General features: G+C 32.8%; 1 protein-coding gene, 1 long non-coding RNA gene and 1 other non-coding gene across 3 annotated transcripts; 1 reads left to right on the top strand and 2 right to left on the bottom strand.

The window, feature by feature from the left end:
• Nucleotides 1-893: 893 nt before the first annotated feature.
• Nucleotides 894-2,579, bottom strand: LOC133032150 (uncharacterized). Its single transcript, XM_061105999.1, has 2 exons — nucleotides 2,283-2,579; nucleotides 894-2,201 (listed from the first exon to the last, which is right to left on the bottom strand). The coding sequence occupies exons 1-2, from the start codon at nucleotides 2,577-2,579 to the stop codon at nucleotides 894-896; spliced, it is 1,605 nt and encodes a 534-aa protein (XP_060961982.1).
• On the top strand, nucleotides 1,930-2,036 carry LOC115696070 (small nucleolar RNA R71). The gene has a single exon (XR_004007668.2). It is a non-coding gene; the product is annotated as a small nucleolar RNA R71 (small nucleolar RNA).
• Nucleotides 2,580-9,115: 6,536 nt separating the features above from the next.
• On the bottom strand, nucleotides 9,116-9,566 carry LOC133032632 (uncharacterized). The gene is made up of 2 exons (XR_009685225.1): nucleotides 9,460-9,566; nucleotides 9,116-9,360 (listed from the first exon to the last, which is right to left on the bottom strand). It is a non-coding gene; the product is annotated as an uncharacterized LOC133032632 (long non-coding RNA).
• Between the last annotated feature and the right edge of the window lie 15,616 nt (nucleotides 9,567-25,182).

Genomic DNA, 25,182 nt, shown 5'->3' with positions numbered 1-25,182 from the left:
CGTTTCATTCTCCCCCAAATAAGCATATTTGAGGTGGCTTGGCAAAGGTTTCAGCTCTAACTTTGGTGGTTCTTGGATGGAAGGCTTTGGAGGCTTGAAATTGCTTTCTTTCAACTCTAAAGACTCAAAAGATCTCTTGAATTTAGGGAAAGGTTGCATCGGCTCAACCCAAGCAACTTGGGTTTCTTCATCTTCACTCAAAGCTTCAAGATCTTCAAGAGAGCTTATCACCCTCTCATCCTTCCACACTTTCTTGTGAAAACTTTCAGCCACAATAGAATCAATTACACTCAAACGTGAACATTCTTCAATCTCATCCGGGAATCTCATAGCATTGAACACATTAAAAGTGACTTTTTGATCATTCACTCTCGTAGTGAGTTCCCCATTTTGTACATCAATCAAGGTTCTTCCGGTAGCAAGAAATGGCCGTCCCAAAATAATCGGAACTTCTCTATCGGCCTCATAGTCTAGAATGATAAAATCAGCCGGAAAAATGAATTTATCCACTTGCACCAACACATCTTCAATTTTCCCTTCCGGATGAGCCATGGAACGATCCGCTAACTGCAAAGTGACGGTGGTTGGCCTCGCTTCTCCAATTCCCAACTTTCTAAAAGTAGACATAGGCATGAGATTAATACTAGCTCCCAAATCACAAAGAGCTCTTCCAACATCTCTACCCCCAATAGAAATTGGAATTGTAAAGCTGCCCGGATCTTTCAATTTGGGTGGGATTTTACTTTTCAACATGGCACTACAACCCTCCGTCAAAGCGACAGTTTCAAACTCCCCAAGCCTCCTTTTCTTTGTCAAAATATCCTTCAAAAACTTCACATAGGTTGGCATTTGCTCTAAAGCTTCTACTAAAGGTATATTGATGTGGAGCTGCTTTAAAACATCAAGGAATCTCCGGAATTGACCATCATCTTGTTGTTTCTTGAACCGTTGAGGAAATGGTAGAGGTGGCTTTTGCAAAGACTTTTCTCAGAATGCGACCGGATGTGGATCTTTGTAACTCGGGGGAATTTCAGTTGAAGTTCTGGTTTTTTCTTCATTTCCCCCTCTTTTTGGATTGAAGAGGGCTCTTTACTGCCTGCTGCAGCCACATTTGACTCAATTATTTTTCCACTTCTCAAGGTTACCGCTTTGCAATGTTCTTTCCCTTCTCTTCTTGGATTTTCGGTGTCACTAGGCAAGGTGCCTTGTGGTCTATTCTTCAAATCATTGGCCAATTGCCCCAATTGAACTTCAAGATTCCGAAGAGATGCTGCTTGGCTTTGAATTACAGCGTCATTCTTGGCCATATAATCTCTCATTAAGCTCTCCAAAGAACTAGTTTGAGAGCCTTGAGGTTGGTGAGGTTGTTGAGGTCTTGGTTGTTGAGAAAAACCCGGTGGAAATGATTGCTTTCCTTGTGCTTGTTGTGCTCCACTTGAACTTGCCCCTTGACCTCCCCATGAAAAGTTCGGATGATGCTTCCATGTCGGATTGTAGGAGTTTGAGTATGGATTGTTGTTGCGGTTGAAGTTTTGATTACCCACATAGCAAACCGAAGCTGGATTTGAGGGGCAATTTTCAAAAGTATGCCCATCACCACAATACACACAAGAGATTTCTGCCCTTTGAATGGCAGCGGCTGGTTGTACACTTCCTCCCATATTCATATTCTTCAAAATGTTGGTCATTGAGGCCATTTGAGCGGTTAGAGCGGTCAAAGCATCTACTTCAAGAACACCCGCTACTTTTCGGCTTGTAGGAGCTCTATTAGTTGACCATTGATAGTTGTTGCTAGCTATCCTTTCCAAAATCTCAAAAGCTTCATTGTAAGACTTGGAAAGAATGGCTCCATTAGCCGAAGCGTCCAACACCATCCTAGAAGCCGCATTGAGACCATTGTAAAAAGTCTCAAGTTGGATACAATGGGGAATACCATGGTGTGGGCACTTCCTTAACAACTCCTTGAATCTTTCCCATGCATCACTAGTAGTCTCGTCTTCCAATTGTTGAAAAGACATGATCTCGCTTCGAAACTTTGGATTTCTTGTTGGAGGAAAGTACTTTCTCAAGAATTTTTCAGCCAAGTCATTCCAATTAGTCACCGAATCGGGAGGAAGAGTGTTAAGCCATGCTCTAGCCCGATCCCTCAAGGAAAATGGGAACAACTTCAATCTTAAAGCCTCTTCACTTACTCCTTGTAGCTTGAAAGAATCACTCACCTCCAAAAATGAGCGAATATGGAGGTGAGGATCTTCCGTTGGCGACCCACCAAATTGACCAACCGTTTGGAGCATTTGAAACATGACGGGCTTGAGCTCAAAGTGAGGTGCTTGGATTTCGGGTCTCACAATACCCGGATTTAGCTCATTGAACATAGGGGCTGCATACTCTCTTATTGCTCGGGCTCTATCATCGGCCAAAGCAATAGGATTGGCTTCATTATGAGCACCCCCAATTTCAAACCCATCGGCCATATTGCAGCGTTTTTTAGCCTTTTGTTCCTTCCTCCTTTGTCTGAAAGTGCGTTCAATTTCGGGGTCAATAGGAGCAAGTTCAAGGTCTTCTTCTTGCTCGTTCATACACTAGATTACACCTGAAAAAGAAAAATTCAGCACACCAAAATAGGATTAAAACTTTAAACCAGAAAATAAATTGCAAAATAGTTGATAATACACAATGTTTAGTTTCAATTCCCCGGCAACGGCGCCAAAAACTTGTTGTGAAAATTATATACGCAAGTATACGCAGTCAAACAAGTAATAAAGTGATAAGTAAGATCGTCTCCACAGGGATTGCAAACAAAAATATCTTGTAAAACCAACTAATTACAACTTAAAATAAAAAGAAATAATATGCAAATGGTTGAGTAATGGTTCAAAATTAAAATTGCAAGAATTAAACCTGCTAAAATTAAAACTACTGCTGCTAGAAAAATTGTTTGCAAGATAAAAATATATAATATGGCAAAAATGGCTTGAATAACTAATTCCTTCTAGTCAGGTTTTTTTTACAGTCAGTACAGCATTGGTTCAGCATTACTCTAGCATTCTGCACAGAGATAACAACAAATTCCTCTAGGCTTGTGAGAATTTTCCAACACTCACAACTTTAATCCTACCATTAAGCTCAATATATTCCTATATCAAACCAGCAAGCAGGACACCATTCAAACATTCATTTGGTAAGTTATGCAAGGTAAATGAAATATTCCTATCCACTTACAAAGAAAAGCCTAAATCTAGATTTTCACTTGCTTCATTCAAGTTGAACTACTAGATCTAGCCCTTCCAGTACAAGATCTAGCTTAGCAAATTGTTATTCATGGCCAAGAAACAACAATCAATTAAAATGAAACTCACTTGAATGAACAAAGGCAAACAAATGCTAAAGTAAGCTTAAAATTTAATCATACCCAACTTAGAAGTTCATAGTCATTCAAGCCTCAAAAGTTTAGCTCATATTCAAATAAGAAGATAAAATCCAAGCTAAAAACACTTCATCCATGGATGCTGCCCAAATTTACAATCTCAAGAAGTTTTTTATACTAAGTACAAACAACAATAACAAAGAGAGTAAAGAAAGAAAACTAAAGAGAAGGGGTAAAAGAAAAGTCAAACACTAAGGCTTGGTCCCCTCTTCTTTCTTCTTTTTAGTACTCCCTGCTGTGAATTAAAATTTCTCCAGAAAAATTGCAGCTGCTCCCCGTACTGTACATACAAGATGATCAAGATGATAATGGTGTACTTCCTTTTCCTTCTCTTTTTGTTGTTGGGTTTTTAGGGTACAAACTTCATACCCCAAAATAGAAGCCCAAACTTTTCCACTTTGGCCCACTAGGGTTAGACTCCTTTCTTCCACGTCAGCTGGCTGGTGCAATTTGAGTGACTGGACCGAAGTTGCTGAGGTGGATAAGTGAAATTCGTGTTTCCACGTCACTGCCAGGATGCTGAATTCACTTCAGCATTGCTTTAGCATTGCTTCAGCAATCAGCCCAGTTTCAGCTTGTGCTCCTTTTCTTCCTTGCTTCTTTTTCTTTTACCTATCAATTTAATTCCTCCTTTTTCAACAAAATAAGCACACTTAATTGGAAAAACACACTCAACAATATCAATATTTACAAAACTTAAAGGTTAGATTACTAAATAGAAAATAACACTAAAACTAATTAAAATTAAGCAAAATAAACACATTTTCACTACTCTCCTCACAATACTTTAGTTTAAAAGCATAAAAATTAACTCTATAACATAGAGTTATCACGGACAATGAATACGATCGTGATTTTTAGAATTCTTTAACGCAAACTCTAAAAATCCATCGAACCCTACTTGAAATCGCAGTTTGTCTCTCTCCTCACGCATCCATGATTTATCCATAACAAAAATCCTATCCAAAAAAATTCAGTATTTAGTAACTAATTATAGCTAGCTAGTTACTAATTACACAATGTAACTAACTAGGTTTCTCACAATTAATTCATATTAATTCATAAATTAGTCAAATTGTTATTTTAGTTTAGTTCATGTTATTAAGTTGTTTAGTTGATTAGAATGTTGGTAAAATTGAAAAGTTTATATAAATGTGTATATAATTATTTTTTATGTCACCTAACTTCTTATTACTATGTTGTAAGTAACTAGTGATTTGTGCTATGTAAATATTAATATTTTTTTAGTAAGATTTATCCTAATTCTACCGAAATTTCGGCAGCATAACGGCTGTAATTGGACGTTCCTAAAATTTTTAAAAGTGCCTAAAATAACAAACAAAACAGATATAACAATACAGAACAAACAAAATAACATAAACAATACAAAATTTATCCACCCATCCGATCGCAATACATGTATTCGCAGAACCTACTTCACCACGGATGAATATTTAAGATATTCAAACTTAACTAACATGCATTGATAATTAATTATATAATAAGAAAAAGTTAGTTAAAGTATATACCTATATATGCAAGCTCAAATACGATCAACACAAAATTATGCCGAACCTACAATATAAAGAAATACAACGAAATTGCAAAATTAATTATTTCATTACTTATAACTAGTTATAAAAAATAGTAACAAGTTACTTAGTTACTAAATTATACATACATATATATAATCAATTATATCTCACACAATTATCTCAAAAAAAAAAAATTATATCCCACACTAATTCATTTTTAAAATTTTTATTTCTAAACTAATTAAGTCCCTCCATTGTCATTCTCATTCACAATAAATATATATATATATATTACATAGAATATATACAATACAATTACAAATTTTACATAAAAAAAATATACACACAATATATACACACATTATATATATACACATATTCAATAAAATATAAAAATACATATATATACTATATATTGAGGTTTAAATTTTTACCTAATAACCGCAATTCGACGAGCAATTCCGCAAAAAATCTGGGCACTATGCACATACAACACAACAATATTACTAAAATGAAAAAACCCAAAAAATAATTTACAAAAACCAAAAATAAAACAATGTACATTATAAAAATGAATAGAAACTATATTTATACATTAAAGGAGGTTGAGATTCAATGTTTTCTCAACAAAAAATGGTGGCCGGATTCTAAACCCACAATTTTCTAGTTGGGTTCGGATGACACACTTAAAGAGGGTAAAAAATGAAAAAAAATTAGGTGTATGTGATTAAGTATCGAAAATGGAAGATTTAAAAAAAATGGGCTGAAATGGAGGAGAAAAGGGTGGCGGAGGTGGTGGTCGGCGAGGGTTTGGGGTTATGGTTTTTGGGCTTGGCTGGGTTGTGTGTTCGAGTGAGGAAGAAGATGATGAATATATGAGACGCAATAGGGTATTTTATATAACCCAATGGCGTCGGTTCTTATGTAAGAACTGACGGCATAGGGTATACGTGTCAAATAATCGTGTACCCTATGCCGTCGGTTCTTATATAGGAACTGACGCCATAGGGTTACTTCTTAAAACCCAACGTATTTTATTTTCCAACCGACTCTAAATGGTATAATGCAATTCTATACCTACAGTTTTTATAAAAAAAAACCGCTTCTAAAGGTCAATTTTCAATAAGCGGGTATTTTTACACCCTTTAGCTTCCCCTTTTATAAAATGGGTTGAAAAAATAAAAGCTAAAAACCCATTTTGTAGTAGTGTCTTCTTTTTCTTTCGACAAGTAGTTTAGTCTCATTTTTTTTTTCATAATCGTATATGTTATATTTATATAGAAGGACCTGTAAATTTTTAGAAAATTCTAAATTGTTTACAGTATTAAAAATAAAGTACACATATTCTGTTATATGTGTGATTGATTTTTCTTGTATATTATATCTGATAGTCAATTATTCGAAATTTATTTTTGAAACTATAAATTATTAAGAATTTTTAAAAAATTTACAAATAATCTTAAATAAATACAACATATATTATTATAAAAAAAAAATTAGACTAAAATTTTATTCTAAATATCAAAATAAATAAAGAATATACCCAAACAATCTATAAATTTACCCTAAATAATATATGTATCACCCTTAACACAAATTATTACTTGACCCCTTCTATCCTTGTATGCTGGTTCCGCCACAATGTAAACTATACTACATAAATAATAATAATAATAATAATAATAATAATAATAATAATAATAATAATTTTTTCACATGAAAAAATAAATTCAGATGTCTAAATAATTTTTATATATGTATATATCTAAATAATAGTAAAACAACATAAATACCTAACTTGATTTCGACTGGCCATGATGCTACTTGACGTATGTTACTAGCGTTTTTTCGCAAGCATATGATATTCTATATATAATATTTATAGTTATGTATTCTTGTACTTCTCAATATATTTACATATTATATTATTATATATTATAAATGAGTGATTAGTTAGGTTTTTGATACATCTTTTTATAATTTATTATATATTTTTTGAAAGAGTAGTATAGAACGTATTAATTCATGAACCTATATATAACATTGCACAGGCATTGATGAAAGGTAGCTAAACTATCTTTATCTTAAGGCACCATAGAGAATATATTATAATTAAGATAATTAATATTTTTTTTAATCATGAAGATAAATAAAGATAATTAATATTGGACCAACGTTGTTAATCAATTAATTATTACTTAATTTCTTTGCTGAAATGACACTTATTTACCACAGAAAACCCCAACTAACTGTACTTGTCCCCATAGAAAACATATATATAATATTAATAATAATATAGTTAATTGATAACTAGGGTTTAATTAGTGTTTGTTGAATATATATACATAGTTACACAAGAAACGTTTGAGCAGAAGTGAATAATTCTTATGGGTTACTTTACTAATTAAATCTCTTTGTGTTTGATAACACGTCATTGTAATATATTCTAATATGCACTGCAAATTAATTGACTGATTTTTGCTTTGTCATGATGATATCGATATAATATAATAACGTTAGTGCTGAAAGATTTGATCAAGTATTCAAGTGGCGAAAATGGCTTGGCCCTTTCTTTAGAATTTAAAGAAAATGATTGTCAACTAATAAAAAATGTCCTATATACATATATTGATCAGATTGAAATAACAATTCGATATTAATTAATATCTTTATATATATTGTTAACGTTAAACGTTAACAAATAAATAAACCCAATAATTAAATCAAAAAATTAAACAATCTTTTTTAAAATTAAAAAAATATCTTACACACATATCTCTCTAACAAATCCTGTGAAATTTTTTTACACACTTCATTCAAATTTTAAAAAATAAATCCAATAATTAAACTCATAAAATTAAATAATATTTACGATTAACTTACATATCTCTCTAACAAACTACAATTTTTGAAATTTTTTTATTCATTCAAATTTCAAAAAATAAACCCAATAATTAAACCCAAAAAAAAATAAACAATCTTTACGATTAACTCATTCATCACCCATACAGGCAAACACAACAAAAGCCTCTCTCTCTCTCTCAATTTCACCTACTGAAACAGATTTCATATTTCTTTCTCATCGATTGCAGTTCTGTTATTTTACAAGAGTGTCCAAGCTAAAGGTCAGAATATAATTATTTTTTCTTTTCATTTCAGGCAAAGATCGCTCCTTAGGACAATCTGCTCTGACAATAGGGGTGTTTGAGGAACAGAATGCAATCATCAGTTGTTAATTCTCATTGCTTTTGGTAAAAATTACACCTTTAATACTTCTTTGTTACTTTTGTTGTGCTATTTTGAGTGACGGTGGCTTTATAATGAGCAGATGAGATTTCAGTTAGCATTGTTAAAATTCATGACTTCGAAATTAGTAGGTTGTGATGGTAGCTTCTTAGGAATACTTGTACACATTAATTTTGATTTTGCTCTGTTTTTGACTCCATATCTAAGATTTCTCCTTGGTAGTGAGAATGTTCCTTCAAGTGTTAGTTATTCTTAATTTTGTAATATTTGAACTGGAACAAATGCAACATATATTATAACCTTATTATTATTGTTTCCAATATGTTTTTACTAACATTTGTAGTTTAATTTAAACTCCATTATACTGGACACAAAAGTTAAATTTAAATTTATTATTCAAATCTGTCTAAATTAAATATTATTTATTTTTGATTCATTTATTTCCTTCCGAACTCATAATATAATACTTAATATAAAACATAGCATACCACTACTACAAAAACACCCTTTAGAGGCGGTTTTTAAGCCCTTTAGGCGTCGGTTTTCGCGAAATTCGCTACCGACGCCTATCAGGGCGACGCTAAAGGGTTTATATGAACCGACGCCATATATACCCCTATGGCGTCGGTTATTAGCTAGGAACCGACGCCATAGGGGTATATATGGCGTCGGTTCCTAGCCAATAACCGACGCCATATGTGGCGTAGCAACCGACGCCAAAACTCCTCAGATTTCAGTTTTTTTCATTTTTTTTAATTTAATTATATTATTTTAATTTTATATTTATTAATTTATATATTATTTTATTTAATTTAAATTACATATTTATTTAAATTTTAAATTACATATTTATTTAATTTAATTATATATTAATTACATTTTAAATTAAATAGTAATTAAATTTGGGTAAAAATATAATTTGATTTCATAAAAATAATTAAATATTACACAAACATGTAAAATTAGTTAAAAATATTAATAAGTTAATAAATCTAATTACAAGTTAATCTATAAAAATTACATAATGAAGAAAAATTCTTCGACCTTTGAACCTCAATCGTCACCGTGAATCACCGCCATCAATTGTTCGATCCACTTTCGCTGTAGTGGTAACAATTCTGTTTTTGGATCGTATTGCTTCTTACCCCCAAACTGTTAAAAAAATTAAAAATTTATATTAGTTTATGTATATGTATATTATATATTTGTTATTATAAAATTTATATACTATGATCAATAATTAAAACTTACAGCTTTTTGATCTTCTATGTAACGGTTGGGGTTGGCACGTGCGACGATGTCAGTGATATATTTCAAAACATAAAAACCGCATTCTTGGCTTTTAGGTTGTCTTGGACGGTTGCTTGTGAAATTCCTTGCCACGGGCCAAGATGCGATGTGCGTCCCCTATATACATGAATGCCTGTTTGGGAAAATTATATTAGCATTTCAATTCGTTATTTAATTTAAAATCGTTACATAAGAAGTCATTAAATTATTACCTTCCGATCATTTTTGTTCTATTTCTTCGGGAATTGGGCGGCCTTTTACAGGGTTTAAATGGATAATTTTCCTTGGCGCAACCACCACTAGCGTCCAATGCATCCTAGAAAATTATATTGGAATATAAGTAAGATAGTATAAAAATAATTTGAAGACATAATATAGAAATGAACAATTAGCACTAAAGAATTTAATAAAGTTTACCCGATATTCCAAGGAATAAAGAACATTTGGTGGTTGTTGTTCATTAATGATAACCAATTAGCCAATCGTCTTGCCGCATCGTCAAAAGACTGACTCTGTTCTTCATCGGCGATCCCATGCACCGTGAGAAGCTGCGGGTCGTAAAACTTGAAAAATTTTCTCAGACCGTTGATGCTCTCCCATATGTGCCTGCCAAAAAAAAGTGTTAGTGCCTTATAATAATTTAACTATAATTTGATATAAGGTTAATTAGATTAAAGAAGAGTATACATCATTCCAAACAGCATTCCCTGGTTGCCGATGTAGTTACACGTAGCAACCTGCTGCAAATCCTCTCCAGATAAAATGATCTGGGTACGCGGTGCAATGAATCCTCGGGGGACAGAAATTGTGATTATATCACGTTTATCTTTGAGCCTTAGGAATTCATGAATCATCCATTTTAGCGAATTAGGGATCAACGCCATCTTCTCTTCCGTGAACAACTCATCTTCCCGTGCACCACGGCTTTGTGGAGAAAGCATCGGAGCTTTCCCCTTTGACGCATCACGTCTTGAGGGCGGTTGAGCGAGTGGACCCTAAACAAAACAGAACATAATATATATATATATCAAATTTTATCTAAATTCTACCGAAATTTCTAAGAAAGATAACGGTTGTAATTGAATGACCCCAAAAATTTTGAACATGGCTGTATAACGACAAATAACACATATATAACAATAGTTTGTTCATCCATCCCACCGCAGCACATATATTCGCAGAACCTACTTCACTACGGATGAATATTGAAGATATTCAAACTCCACTAATCATTAATAATTAATTTCAGTTGAGAAGTTACCTCGGTTGTTAAAATTAAGTGTTTAGGCCAAGGAAGGAACATCTGGTACACGTCCCTAACATATCTGAACTCTTCAATTGGGACAGGGATTTCAGCGTCCTCTTGCAGGATTTCCGAAACCATGATCCGAGCATGTGAATCATCGTAATCCTGGCAGTGAACTTTGATCTTACCCACATGCTCGTACAAATACCCTCGGGCCACAATATTGTCGATGTTGTCAGAGCAGAGATGTACTTGCTGATTAAGGGCCGCATGGTCATCAAAATTGTATAGGATACCTTGGTCGTTGAGGGAAATGAACTCCTCAGCATAAATTTGTGGTTGTACCTCATCCTGAGGAGCGTATGGTTGTGGAACATACGCCTCACCAGCCACCTCTCCTTCTTCCTCTTGTTCGGCAGCGTTCCTCTGCTGCTTAAGGGATTGGACTTCGGCTTTTAATTGTTCAATCTCCTTCGCTTGCCGAGCCACAACATCAGACACTTCCCTTTTCTTCCTGCCGAACAGTTGAGATGCCCTGGTCAGGAACCTACAAATCATAAAATGCAAATTAGCAACGATTTCATTTGTGTAACTAAATAATGAATCAATGATTTAAGCATAAGAAATGTGTTTTTTGCTTTAATTTACTTTTATTATTTTTATCTGTTATTGCATTTGTATTCTTCTTCCATAATTAAGTAACTTTTTTTTTTATTACTATTATTATGTGTAATGATGAATGACTTTTAGCTTAAGGATTGTGATTTTAGTAAAGTGTTAAACATGTTGTGGACCATGTAGCTAATCATTACAATGGTCATCAATTATACCCAAAAAGAAGATGATTGAAATGATATTGGGATTTATTTTTATTTTTTTTATTAGTTATGGCAAAGATGAATTTTTGGGCATGTTTGATTCCAATTTTGAAAGAAATTTTAAAATTAAGGTCACCATTTTCACTAGATTAGTAAGCCAACATAACAAATGGTTAGATTATTTTTTAGTGACCTAACATCTTATTACTATGTTATAGCTAATTAGTTCTTTGGGTGATGTAAATATTAATATTTTTTTAGTAAGATTTATCCTAATTCTACCGAAATTTCGAAGACAACGGCCGTAATTGGACGTTCCCAAAAATTTTAAAAGTGCCTAAAATAACAAACAAAACAGATAACCAATACAAAAATTTATCCACCCATCAAATAGCCGCGATACATGTATTCGCGAGAACCTACTTCACTACGGATGAATATTTAAGATATTCAAACTCAACTAACATGCATTGATAATTAATTATATAATAAGAAAAAGTTAGTTAAAGTATATACCTATCAATGCAAGCTCAAATACACTACACACAAAATTATACCGAACCTACAATATAAACAAATACAACGAAATTGCAAAAATAATTATTTCATTACTTATAACTAGTTATTAAAAATAGTAACAAGTTACTTAGTTACTAAATTATACATACATATATATATAATCAATTATATCTCACACTATTATCTCAAAAAAAAATTATTTCCCACACTAATTTAATTTTAAAATTTTTATTTCTAAACTATACACACACTAATATACACACATTATATACACACATATTCAATAAAATATAAAATTACATATATATACTATATGTTGAGCTTTAAATTTTTACCTAATAACCGCAATCCGACGAGCAATTCCGTAAAAAATCCGGGCACTATACACATACAACACAACAATATTACCATTAAAATTAAAAAACCCAAAAAATAATTTACAAAAACTAAAAATAAAACAATGTACATTATAAAAATGAATAGAAACTATATTTATACCTTAAAAGAGGTTGAGATTCAATGTTTTCTCAACAAAAAATGGTGGCCGGAGTTATACCCACTATTTTTGTATAGGTTCGGATGACAGTGAAATAGGGAAAAAAAATTAAAACTTTTTGGGTGTATAGGATTAAGTATCGAAAATAGAAGATTTTGCAACAAAAATGGGCTCAAATGGTTGAGAAATGGGGGAGAAATGGGTGGTGGAGGCGGTGGTCGGCGAGGGTTTTTCGTCTCTGCAGCTGGGTGCTGGTTTGGCTTTGGCTGGGTTTGGTCGAGTGAGGAAGAAAGCTGAGTCGAAGGGGTAGTTTTATAGCCCTATGCCGTCGGTTCCTTTATAGGAACCGACGGCATACTGACACGTGTCGGCACAAACACGTGTACCCTATGCCGTCGGTTCCTATAAAGGAACCGACGGCATAGGGCTAAACCTAAAAAAAAAAAAAATTATTTCCCAACCGCCTCTAAATGGTATAATGCAATTTTATACCTACGGTTTTTATCAAAAAACCGCCTCTAAATGTCAATTTCGAAAAAAACGGGTATTTTCACACCCTTTAGCTTCCCTTTTTATAAGTGGGAGTGAAAAAACAGCCTCTAAAGGCCAAGATTGTAGTAGTGTACGTTCATCGCACGTAACAATATACTAGTATATCAATATATATGAAGGATTACACAACAAGAATTTAGGTGGGAACCTATTTTATTTTCTTCCTATTTTTTCTATTTTATTATACATTTTCTTATTTTCTTTAAAAAAAAAATACACTACACATACAAACTAAAAGTTTCACATCATTTAAAAATCATTTAGATGTTTTATCCATATATGTTATAAGTAGTAGTTATATTATTTTACTTTCTTTAATTTAAAAATATTATTTTTATTAGTGATTGATTAATATCTTATCCAATAAATTTTTTATATATATATATATATTTGTATAAGTAGTTATTTATTTTCTAACAATTAACTAGCAATAATTTTTAATTTTATATACATCTATGAAGTAAATTTTAGTTTAAGAATTTTATTTTACTATTCTAGATTTTTATATTGTTATGTGTTCGAATTAAAGTAATTTTTTATCTCTAAAATATTTTCTCTTAATAAATTTTTATTTTATATTGTTATAAAAATATTATCTCTTAAATTTTTATTTTTAAATTGTTATGAAATTAATTTTTTTATTTTTAGAATTTTTTTATTTTATATTATTAGTATTAGTTAAATATATAATATTATTATATAAAATAATTAAAATATATATAATTATTCATAACAATTTATTAATATAAATTATTTTATTATATTAAAATATAATATACATTTTATTAAAATTATTTTTTAACAAAAAAATCTTATCGTATTCTAGTAATTAGATTGTATTATTTTTAACTCAGGTCAACTATAAAAGAAAGAAATAAAAAATACGAGGTGAGATCCTTTGATATTTTTCATCCATTTTGTCTATTTTATTAGAATTTTAATAAATTTAGTTTATTTTATATATTTGTAGATGTTGAGAAATATGTTGTTGTTGCCCCTAGATGGGTAAAGTTGTTGCTAACTATTTTGGAGCATAATTTATTTTTATGTGACCTATAAGGCCATCCCTCAACTAGACATTTCCCAAATGTGAAAATTTTAGACTAGGCTTTCAACTTGTCCAAAGCTCATAAGGTGTCCTTGAAACTACTTTAGGTGGTACTTTATTTAGAATGTAAACTACTATCCTTAATGCCTCTCCTCATAGGGACTCAAGTAAGGTAGAATGAGTCATCATGCTCCTTACTATATCTTTAAGAGTCCTATTTCATCTTTCAGCAACACCATTCATGCTAGGTGATCCTAACATGGTATACTATGGGACAATACCACATTCCTCTGTAAATTTAGCAAATAGTCCTGGACGTTCTTCACCCAAGCCATCATATCTTTGGGCTTAGACTTGGTATATGCATCTTAACAGGGGCATGGAGAAAACCTCTACGATACATGACACCATTAATGATTAAGTATCGAGGTATTTTCCTTACCTCGTTTTTATCGGTAGGGAGGGTACCTAGTTCAAAGTATGCAACAATGGGGGTAATCCATGATTATGTCGTATCAAGTAAGAGTACTTCTTCCTTCACGTTGATTCTTGGTTTAGATAAATACTCTACAGGTATGATGAGGTTAGCTTTATCTACCTTGGCATCGCTTGCTAGTCTAGCCAAGGCGGCAGCGGTAGTATTTTCCTCCCTTAGAATTTTTTGGATGGTTTACCCCTCCAGTTGGGCAAGTAGGTCTTGTATTTTGCTGAGTTAGGCCATCATCCTTTCCCTTCTCGCCATGTATTCATCTAGAATGTGGTATACTACTAGTTGGGATTCACTATAAAGGTTGAGTATTCGAATTTGACTTCCCTTTCTAGTTTCAAACTAGTAATTAATGTTTCATACTCTACTTTGAACTTAATGTGTTGGATGTAATCCTTGAGTGACTCATCTAGCCTTTGCTTAATGGCAACTAAGCCACCCAATTCTACAGGTATCTGACAATCTGAGGAGAAATTGGGTATAGAATAACCTTTCAAACTCATCCAAGGAAGTGATCCTTCTTGGGGTAATTTGGTGAACCATTGTTGTGCTGTTTTTGTGAGGGTCGTGGGGAAGATACGACACCTAAGGTCATCCATTCTCCCTTGAAGATCCATATGGATCTTAAAATTCTCAAAATAGATGAGGGGATCCTCCTTACTCGTATACTTACAAGTGGGCATCTTGAACTTTGGTAGAATGGGGAGGTCATGATTGTTTCAGAGAAAGTAGACCCCCTCATCCTTTCCTGTTCTAAGTCAATAAGTTTTGGTGCAGTAAAGTCCCTGACTAACCTAATTAGCTCGTCCCACTGAGGATGGATCACTTTATCTACTGTTGCTTGAGGTTGGATGGCATTAATGCCTTCATTAACTTGGTTTCCTCAAACTCGGTCTGGCGGAGCTATGTGATTCGAGTCGCCGTTATGCCTACTTTTGTTGAGGGCATTCCGAAGGTCTCAACCCCCTTGGCGTCCCATTTTCTCAAAGACTGGCTCGTGTCTTTGTGGCCTTCCCCTGACGTTTTCGCTATCAACCCTTCCAAACACTGGGCGTAGGCATTTGGTCATTTCCACCTCTTTGGGGTGGATTATTGCGCGTTAGTGTTACCTATTAGGGGCATATGGCTCTATGGCTTGGAAACCTCCCCTACTAGGGTTAGCACGACTTTCAACATCATCATTGCCATGACTGTCAGGGTAGTTAGGATGGTACCCACTACTAAATTTAGGGTCCTCCCTTCTACCCCTAGGTCTGCTATTTCCTGGCTAACTATTCTCATCTGAGGTTGGTTGTTACAACACGGTTCCTAGAAGTGTTGTTCTTCTAGCCTCCTTTTATTTCCATCATGGCCAACATTGTTATTTAATTTCCAGAGTTTCCTCCCCTGCCAGGCCTTAGTCGAACATTATGATGATCATCCTATCCCATGTAATGTCCGGGTAGGACTTGATCATCCATAGGAGTGGACGATTATTGTTATCCCTGTTTCTAACAATGGACACGTGGATTTCAAATAGAAATTTAAGGCCCATCAATGGGCCCAAATAATGTAAAATGGGCTAAACCCAGGATCCATTCTGCTTTCTGGGAGAACATCAATACAACTCGACCATGCGGGGTTTCATCAAGCCTACTCAACATCTGAAAAGGCTATCTTTGTGTATCTGGAAGAGGTCCTTAGCATGTATTTGAAAGCCTAGTATAGTTTCCCATTTATTATTGGATTGCACAAAATCTTGAATTACCTTCCTGCAATCTCGAATGTAAGATCATATCTCACTAAATAAGGAAATAAGGTAATTGGAAATCAAGTAATTAATGCATCACAATTACCCACAAAGATAGGACATAGTTTTGACAACTAGGATCGTGATGTGGCATCCACATCAGCATACAAAAGGTGCCTCATGGGCTGGGCTTCACCAGATAAACCAAAATTTAATGTATTATCTATAAACTCCCCATTAGAGAGAAAAGGATAACTAGTATGACTTCTATGCACTATAAATACTTATTGAATCCTTCATGCAAAGGGTTAGAAATTCTTGGCTTACTTGCTCAAGCAAAGAATAGAGTACTCATACTCATTGTAATCCCTTAAGCCTTTATAGCTAAACACTTAATAATATTAACTCGTTGACTAAGGCTCGTTAATGCCCCAACCACGTAAAAACTATGAGTGCCTTCTTTGGATATTTCTCTTTAAATTATATTTTCTTTGGGTTAAATATTTAATAATTCATTTTTTGAACTTGGTAAATATTTTGGTGCTTTCATTGAGAACTGAAGAAAGCAGTGATACCATCTAAGATTACGTTCGGTAATTGTGGTACTCACCTGAACAAAGTCTGGTCTTCATTACCAAGGTGAAGCTGGTCTAAATTCCAAAACTAGGTTCAACAAAGATCCCACTGAGGCATTAAGATGATCCCATCAATGAAGGAGTAGAAGAAGAATCTAAGGATTCAAATCCCATGGATCCAGAAGACAATGATTTCAAAAAGGGAGATAAGAACCCCCGACTAGATTTTGAGGTCATTAAGATGGCCAAAAAACTAGAAGAACTTGAAAAAAGAAATTGGCGGCAAAAGAAGAGTTTCTATGAATGATGCTGGAGAAATTTGATATATTTGAAGCGATATTTGGAGGAGAAAATTAGAATCGTGATAGAAATATACCTGATGAAGCTGATCCTCAAGGGAACACTGTTGAGAAAACATAACCTAAAGATCCTAACACCCGAAATCCTCCTAATGGTAAAGGAAAAAGAAAAATATGAGAAACCTCCAAAAAGCTTGCTCGCAATGATCAGAAAAAGAGAGAAAATCCTGCTAGTTAACCTCATAAAAAAGGGAATAATGCTTCAAGGCAACGTTACTGGACTGATTCTAGAGGCAGAACTACGCATAAGGAAAAGTCTCATGCACAGGCGTGAAACTCTTCTACCAAGAAAGATAGAAATTATCCTGAGAATTCCACTAGCTGGAGTGATAATGTGGAGGAAGTTCATCCAATATCAGATGATAGTAGTGGAAGTCTCTCGAAAAATGATCTCTGGGCACGATTGAATGCCAAGAAAGAAAAGGCAAGAAATGAGAAAGCCAAGCCTCATAGAGACGATTTGAGAAATCACATCAATGACTGAATCCACAAAAGAGAGTCTCAAGACGCAGCTAGTCAACGTGTGGAACATAAGATTGAAGAGCTAACTAAGATCATGGAGTACATCTCCTGAAAGCAAAATGGAACAGTGTGTGACTCAAAAGATGAGGACACAAAACCATGTGTGAAAATAATTATAGAAGCACAACTACCGGAATATTTCACAATGCCACAAATGGAGCTATATAAAGGAAGAACGGACCCAGGGACCATCTATCCAAATATACCAGAATGATGCAAGTGGAAAAAGTGAGCGATGGTGAAAAATGCCTTTGTTTTTCACTGATTCTGTCAAAGTTTGTAGAAGACTGGTAGAAAAGATTATCTTCAAAATATGTTCGTAATTGGAAAGATCTATAGATAATGTCCAAGAAACAATTCATAGCAGGAAAAGATTACAACCTGGAAGTTAGTTCGTTAAAGAATATCAAGAAACAACCAAGAGAAAGCCTTAAGAAGTACATTCAGCGAATAATGGATGTTGCTGCAAAGGCAAAGGTTACTGATGCTATAAAGATGGTGGCTTTAACATCAAGAATAACAACTGGATCTCTGTTATCGGGAGAACTTTAAATGAAAAGAGCAAGTTCTCTATCTGACTTTTTATCCAGGGCCCAAGGATTCATTAATATGGAAGACGCTTATGCCCAGGCTTATGGTGTACTTCCACCACAAACCACCAGCACTACTACAACACAAAATCTGCAGTCAACTACACCATCTATTCTTCCTCTGGCAAGCATGTTAACAACTCCAAAAGTATACAGACCAAGTGTTGGAATTTATTTTACCAGAATCTTAGATCTACTCACAAGTATGTTGTTTAACATCCTAAATATGAACTTCTAAAACGATAATAAATACATATAAAGTTTAAGAAACCTTACATTGGTTGCAGCGGAATAATATGTCTCCTTCCACTCAGATCTCTAACCCTTGTATCCTTTCGGTCCCAGAGTATCACCAAGATCTGAGTCCGAATGTCCTTCTCTTCAACTTGGATTCTTCACGATCTTCCAGACTATGATTGAGGTACCACTTGATGTGTGTGGGCACTACTCTATCACTCAAGGTATTCGAAATTTTGAAGAAGAAAAGAGAGAGTGAGGGGGTCGGCTATAGAAGGATAGTGAGTGGCTCAATTTACTGAAGGCAATCTCTTGAATCACTTGAAAACTCTTTTTTGGTGTGAGCCATCACTATCTATTTATAGGTAACCACTAGGTTTAGGTTAGTAATTATTTGGCATTAAAATAATAAAAATATTAATTGGAAAAATCTTCTCCAAGTGGCCGACCATGGTGTTAATGGGCCCCACTTGGAATTTTGCAATTTTAACAATTTTCATTTCTATTTTCTCAAAAATGCCAATTTTCCAATTATAACCATTTAAATGCCAAAACTAATTATTTAATAACTAAAATAAGTTATTAAATAATATTGTCATTTAACATAATTATTAATTAGACATATAGAGTCTCTTAATTAATAAGTAGAACCTACAATCTCTTTTCTTCACAATTTTGCCCTTGCTTAGTGAAAATTCATAAACTAGACATAGTCTAATTTTAGAATTATAATTGATTAATCATAATCAATTATCTCAGTCTTACAAGCAGTATGTTCTCAACTAGAATGGGGACCATGGACCTATATTACTGAGCTTCCAATAAGCTGAACTGAATTTACCAAGTAAATTCCCTAACTTATTAATTCCTTGTTGAATCCACTTTTAGAACTTGGAATTGCACTCTCAGTTATATAGAACGCTCTATATGTTCCACCATATAGATACGCTATCACATTTAACCATTGTTATAATCTTAATTTGATCAAAGATCCTCTATATAGATGATTTACACCGAGAAGGGATAAATTTACCGTTTCACCCCTCAATGTATTTGGCTCCTTAAAACACTTAGCTACCTGTAAATGATGTTTTAGTGAACTAAAATATAATCACTGAAACAAGAGCTCTCCCATTTACTTCTATTTAACTAAGCTCGAAGGAAATCATCACTTGACTTCTAAACACCTATAGAAGCTATAGATTCCATATTTATGTTTAGAGCTCCCACTCAATCATACTATCATGTTCCCAAAATGTACGTATCACCCTGACCCAAAAGTAGGCTTAACTAACAAATCAAAGAACATGAATAGCACTCCTGAGATTGAGCCTAAGCGTATCAGGATTTAGATCTTGTGATCTAAGATCAACTAGTGATATTAACTTGGAAAGATACAACGATAAGTATTATAATATCTTAACTAAGATCAATATCGGTCCAGTCTAATGTATACTCCATACATTCGAAACTAGTATACTTTATCAATGTTCTGGAAAGAACATAACACTTATGCAAAGTGTAAGTACACTTCATCGCTGATTATCACATCAGTGTAAATCCAAAACACTGATGAAACAGGGACTTAGTCTTTTGAATCATATAATCACAATCACATTCCACTTTGTTGACATCACTGTAATTGTGAATGAATATATGTTCTTGACTTAACTAATTTTGTGCATATATTAAACCATAAGCATGAAACTACATGTTAACACAAATCACTTCTAATTCTCTTATTGATAACAAATCAGATTAGATTGTAATGGGTTTTATTTAGGGCATTAAATCCCAACACTAGGTGCTTTCAGACAGTCAGCTCCACAAACTAGTTTCTCTAACTTTGGAGTGGCATAAACTGGATACAGTGCTGCTCTCAGATAGGCAAATCAAAAAGCGAGAGTCTTAGAATCAAATGTAAATCATTGTCGAAGCAAGTGAGGATCCAAAGCTTTGAGCAAAAATGAATCCTTGAAGAAAGGGAAGACTTAAGAATCTAGGTATTTTGGGTACATCAACCTGGTTAATACTCGTGATAATCTGTATAAAGCTACTTGCAATATGGTCCACTACAAAAAGCCTCCGTTAATGTACAAAGGTGGAAGACACAATGGACCCAAGTAAAATGTGCAAATACCACCGTGATATTGGGCACACAACAAATGAATGTGATTACTTAAGAGATGAAATTGAAGGATTAGTCTAGAATGACCACCTAACCAATTAGGCGATGATACTAGTTATCTATCCTGGTCAGGGAGTAGCACATGGGTTGCTCTCTATTCCAAGACAGCCCAGAGCCGTAAATCCTCCTTAGGGAGTAGGTCTTCCACAAGCTCCTGAAATACAAGCTCTAGATATATAGGTCTCTCTAGGGGTACAAAATCCCCTAGTGGCAAGACCTGTTATTGCTCCTAAACTTGGAAACCCATATCCAATTGGGGTTGCTCCATGAGCACTTGATGGCCAAGTGGCAACCAAATCTAGAGGCCCAAATATTGCCAAAAGTACCCAAAATGCATAAAAAAAAAAAATATACTTGAATGAGATGGAATAGGATGAAACATGTAAGTTTGTACAAACACATGCTGAACATCCTCGAATGATAAACTCCCAATAACTTTCACAGAAGATGATGCTAAGCATGTGCATTTCCCACACAACGATCTGTTGGTGATAGAAGCTTGAATTACAAATAAGAGAGTGTCCAGAGTTCTCGTGGATAATGGGAGTTTTGTCACCATTCTCTTCAACTCAACTTTTCAAGCTATAAACCAACCTAACATCTTCCCAGTTCAACTCCAAGGCTTCAACGGAGATACATTGCTTCCAATGGAAAAAATACAGCTTCTAGTTACACTAAATGGAAAAAAATTTGGAAGTAACGTAATATCAACCTACAAATACTGTACTTTTATGGTAGTGGACTGTCCCACTACTTATAATGTTATCCTAGGACGACCTTTCTTAGTAGATTTTGGAGCTGTAACTTTTATTCGCCATCTGTGTATAAAGTACCCAAGTAAAATTGGAAGCATTGGAACAATCAGGGGTAATCAAAAAAATGTGTGAGAAACTGCTACAATGTCTCAACCAAAAATATTGTTCTCATGGTCTAGGAAGAATATCCAGTTGAACTAGAAACACCCGCTCAGTCAACACTGGGGGTAGGCTGGGAAGAAGATGAATTAGATGCATGCGTCAGGGTGGAGAAAATCATCGAGCCAATGGAGGAGGTAGAAGAATTGTGCATCAACGATGAAGATCTTACAAAAGTTATTAAAGTAGAGAAGAATCTACCTCCGATAATTAAAGAGAAAATCGTATCAACCGTGAAGAAGAACAACGATGTGTTAGCATGGAGCCATTCTGATATGACTGAAATCAGTCCTCATGTAATCTCCAGGCTTTAAACGTGGACCCAAAGGTAGATCTAGTCCGTCAGAAGAGAAGGTCGTTTGATCCATCTCGAACGAAAGCAGTAAAAGCAAAAGTGGAAAGTTAATCAATATAGAGTTTCTCCGGGAAGCTCTATACCCAGCCTAGCTTGCCAATCCAGTATTGGTTCTAAAGCCTAATGGAACATGGAGAATGTTCATTAATTTCATAAATTTAAATAAAGCTTGTGCAAAAGATTGCTTCCACTTTCCCGAATAGATTAGATGGTTGACGCCACATCTGGATACAAATTTCTCAATTTTATGGATGTATAATCTGGTTACAACCATATCAAGATGTATGTGTGAATTAAGAGCATACTAGCTTCCACAGATACAAGGGCATTTATTGTTATATGGTCATGCCATTTTAATGTCTTGGAAAAGAACATGGATATGTATGTTGACGATATGCTTGTAAAATTAAAAACCCTTATAGATCATAGTGAAGACCTAGAAGAAGCTTTTTCCATCATTTTAAAATACAGAATGATGAGAATAATGACTTTACATATTTTACACTAATTCAATTTTAATTTTTTTTTTTCGTATCACGTATGTTATCATACTTGCCACGCCACTCTATCAAAATTTGAGTAAACACTATAATTTCACATTTCTAACATGCTATAGACAAATAAAACTCTAACACCAGTATCTAAGATAATAATAATAATAATAATAATAATAATAATAATAATAATAATAATAATAATAATAATAATAATAATAAGATTCAACATTTTGGAAAGGAATATCTTTTGAGCTAACTGTGGATGGAAGTAATAGAAATGTTTGCATTCAATGGGTTAAAGCTATAACTACCATATGTCTATTTACTTTTTCATTCATTTAATTCACTAACCTTTCCACTACTTCTACTTTTTTCCGTCAGTTAACTTTCCCACAATTACCTCATGTAATTAAATACTCACTTCTTTTATATATATAAAATAATATTTTTTTTATTTTTATTTTTACGTGAAAGCTCTTTATTAGTTTTAAATTTTTTTTCTTTTGTATACTACACTATTTTTTTTTTATTGTAAAGATAATATAATTAATTTACTATTATTTTGGTAATATATTTGTATAGCATAATCAGTTTTTTTCATGGAAGAAATGTCTCTTTAGAAACTTATTTTTCATTTAATTAAAAAAAGATTTTAAAAAATAATTAGATAGGTGTTACAAATAATTAATACTATATATATGTTTATTTTTGCATTCTATTTTATTATGCTATTTTTTAAAAAAAAAATAAATAAACTATTTATTCTGTAATAGCAACTATTGCGTCCACTCAATAAAAATACATTACATCAAATTTAATTTGCTATTTTTTTTCAATTTGTAAAAAGATGAGGTAATTTTTTTTATGGAATAAATATTTTTTTTTAATAAATTGATATGTAAGATTTTAATGACAAATTTTAATTTTGTGCATTTCAATGGAAATTATCGGTTTCTTTTAATAATAACATTTTGTGTCTTATGTAATTCTCTTAAAATTATTGTATGTTAATTAAAAGAAAATAACACTTCTTATATATTTTGTTGATGTAAAATCTTTTCTATATTACAGAATAAAAAGTTTATTTTTTTTTGAAAAAAATAGCATAATAAATAGAATGCAAAAATAAACTTATATAAGGCTCGTTTGGTACGCCGTATTGTATTGTATTGTGTTGAATTGTATTATATTGTATTAATATTATTTAACACCTATATAACTATTTGTAACACCTATCTAATTATTTTTTAAAATCTTTTTTTAATTAAATGAAAAATAAGTTTCTAAAAAGATATTTCTTCCATGAAACAAATTGATTATGCGCAAATTAAGTTTCTTACTGTAGTTGTAGTATACAAAAAGAAAAAAAAAATTAAAACTAGTAAAGAGCTTTCATGTAAAAGTTAAAAAAAAAAAAGTATTATATTATATATAAAAAGGGAAGTGAGTATTTAATTACATGAGGTTATTGTGGGAAAGTTAACTAACCGAAAAAAATAGAAGCAGTGGAAAGGTTAGTGAATTAAATGAATGAAAAAGTAAATAGACATGTGGCAGTTATTTGTTGGAGGGACAGGATTAGGATAGGAAAATTGGTACAGGTGATTTTCCTTCATAATTCAAACCCTTATGTATGTATACATAAGTTATATATACATAAAATTAAGTATTAATTTAATTACAAAAGTTTTAATTAGTTTATTATATGGAGGTTATGAAGATCTTAATTTCTTAACGGCTATTCTAATTTGTTTGGCCCACTTTGTTTGTACTTATTGCTTGATGAGAAATCATATGAAGAGCTTCAATAATGACTACCTTTTGTAGCCCTATATTAACTTGTATCCCTTGTTTGCACGTTTAATTTTACACTAATTATTATTGGACCCTTCCTTTTTTTCACCACGACTACCTACCTACCCACCCAATCTCCCAAAGTAGTCTTACTCTTATTAAAGTTTTGGCTAATTAACATTTTTACCAAAAATTATTATTACTATCAAAATTGTGACCCTTAATTTTTTTTTTCTTTAAAAATATTCTCTAAACTATTAATAGTGTTAAAATATAGAACTTTTGTTAAATTTATCTTATGTGACTAATAAAATAATTTGTCACTACAAAAATTTTTACTTTTAGTCACAATAAAATTTGTGATTAAAAGTAAAAAAAGTTGTGACACTAAAAAGTCTGTGGCTAAAAATATTAGTCACAAAAATTACAACTTATTGTGACTAAATGTATTTGTAACCACAATATTTGTTGTGACTAAAACTAAATTAGTGACTACTTGTATCTAAAGATTATGTTATAGTCACAAGTAAATTTTTGTTGTGACTAAAAGTCACATTTAGTCACAAAAATTTATGTTGTAACTAAAAGTTATCACTAAAAGTAATAATTTTTTGTAGTGTGTGATTGATACATTATTGTTACATCACTAGAATTTATATAAAAATTCAAGATTTTCTTTTTCTTACCAACAAAAAAAATAGTTTATTCTATTCATTCATTGTTATTTAGAAAAAAATTAAATTACACGTATGGCGACA

This window comes from Cannabis sativa, chromosome X (genome assembly GCF_029168945.1).
Source record: "Cannabis sativa cultivar Pink pepper isolate KNU-18-1 chromosome X, ASM2916894v1, whole genome shotgun sequence".
In the NCBI taxonomy this organism is placed as follows: domain Eukaryota; kingdom Viridiplantae; phylum Streptophyta; class Magnoliopsida; order Rosales; family Cannabaceae; genus Cannabis; species Cannabis sativa.
This window is presented reverse-complemented; position numbering and strand designations above follow the sequence as displayed.

Coding starts and splice junctions, on each gene's coding strand:
- LOC133032150 (XM_061105999.1), bottom strand. CDS start 2,579: ATGAACGAGCAAGAAGAAGACCTTGAACTTGCTCCTATTGACCCCGAA. Junction 2,202..2,282: donor TGTTTCAAATGCTCCAAACG/GTTGGTCAATTT, acceptor GATTCTTTCAAG/CTACAAGGAGTAAGTGAAGA.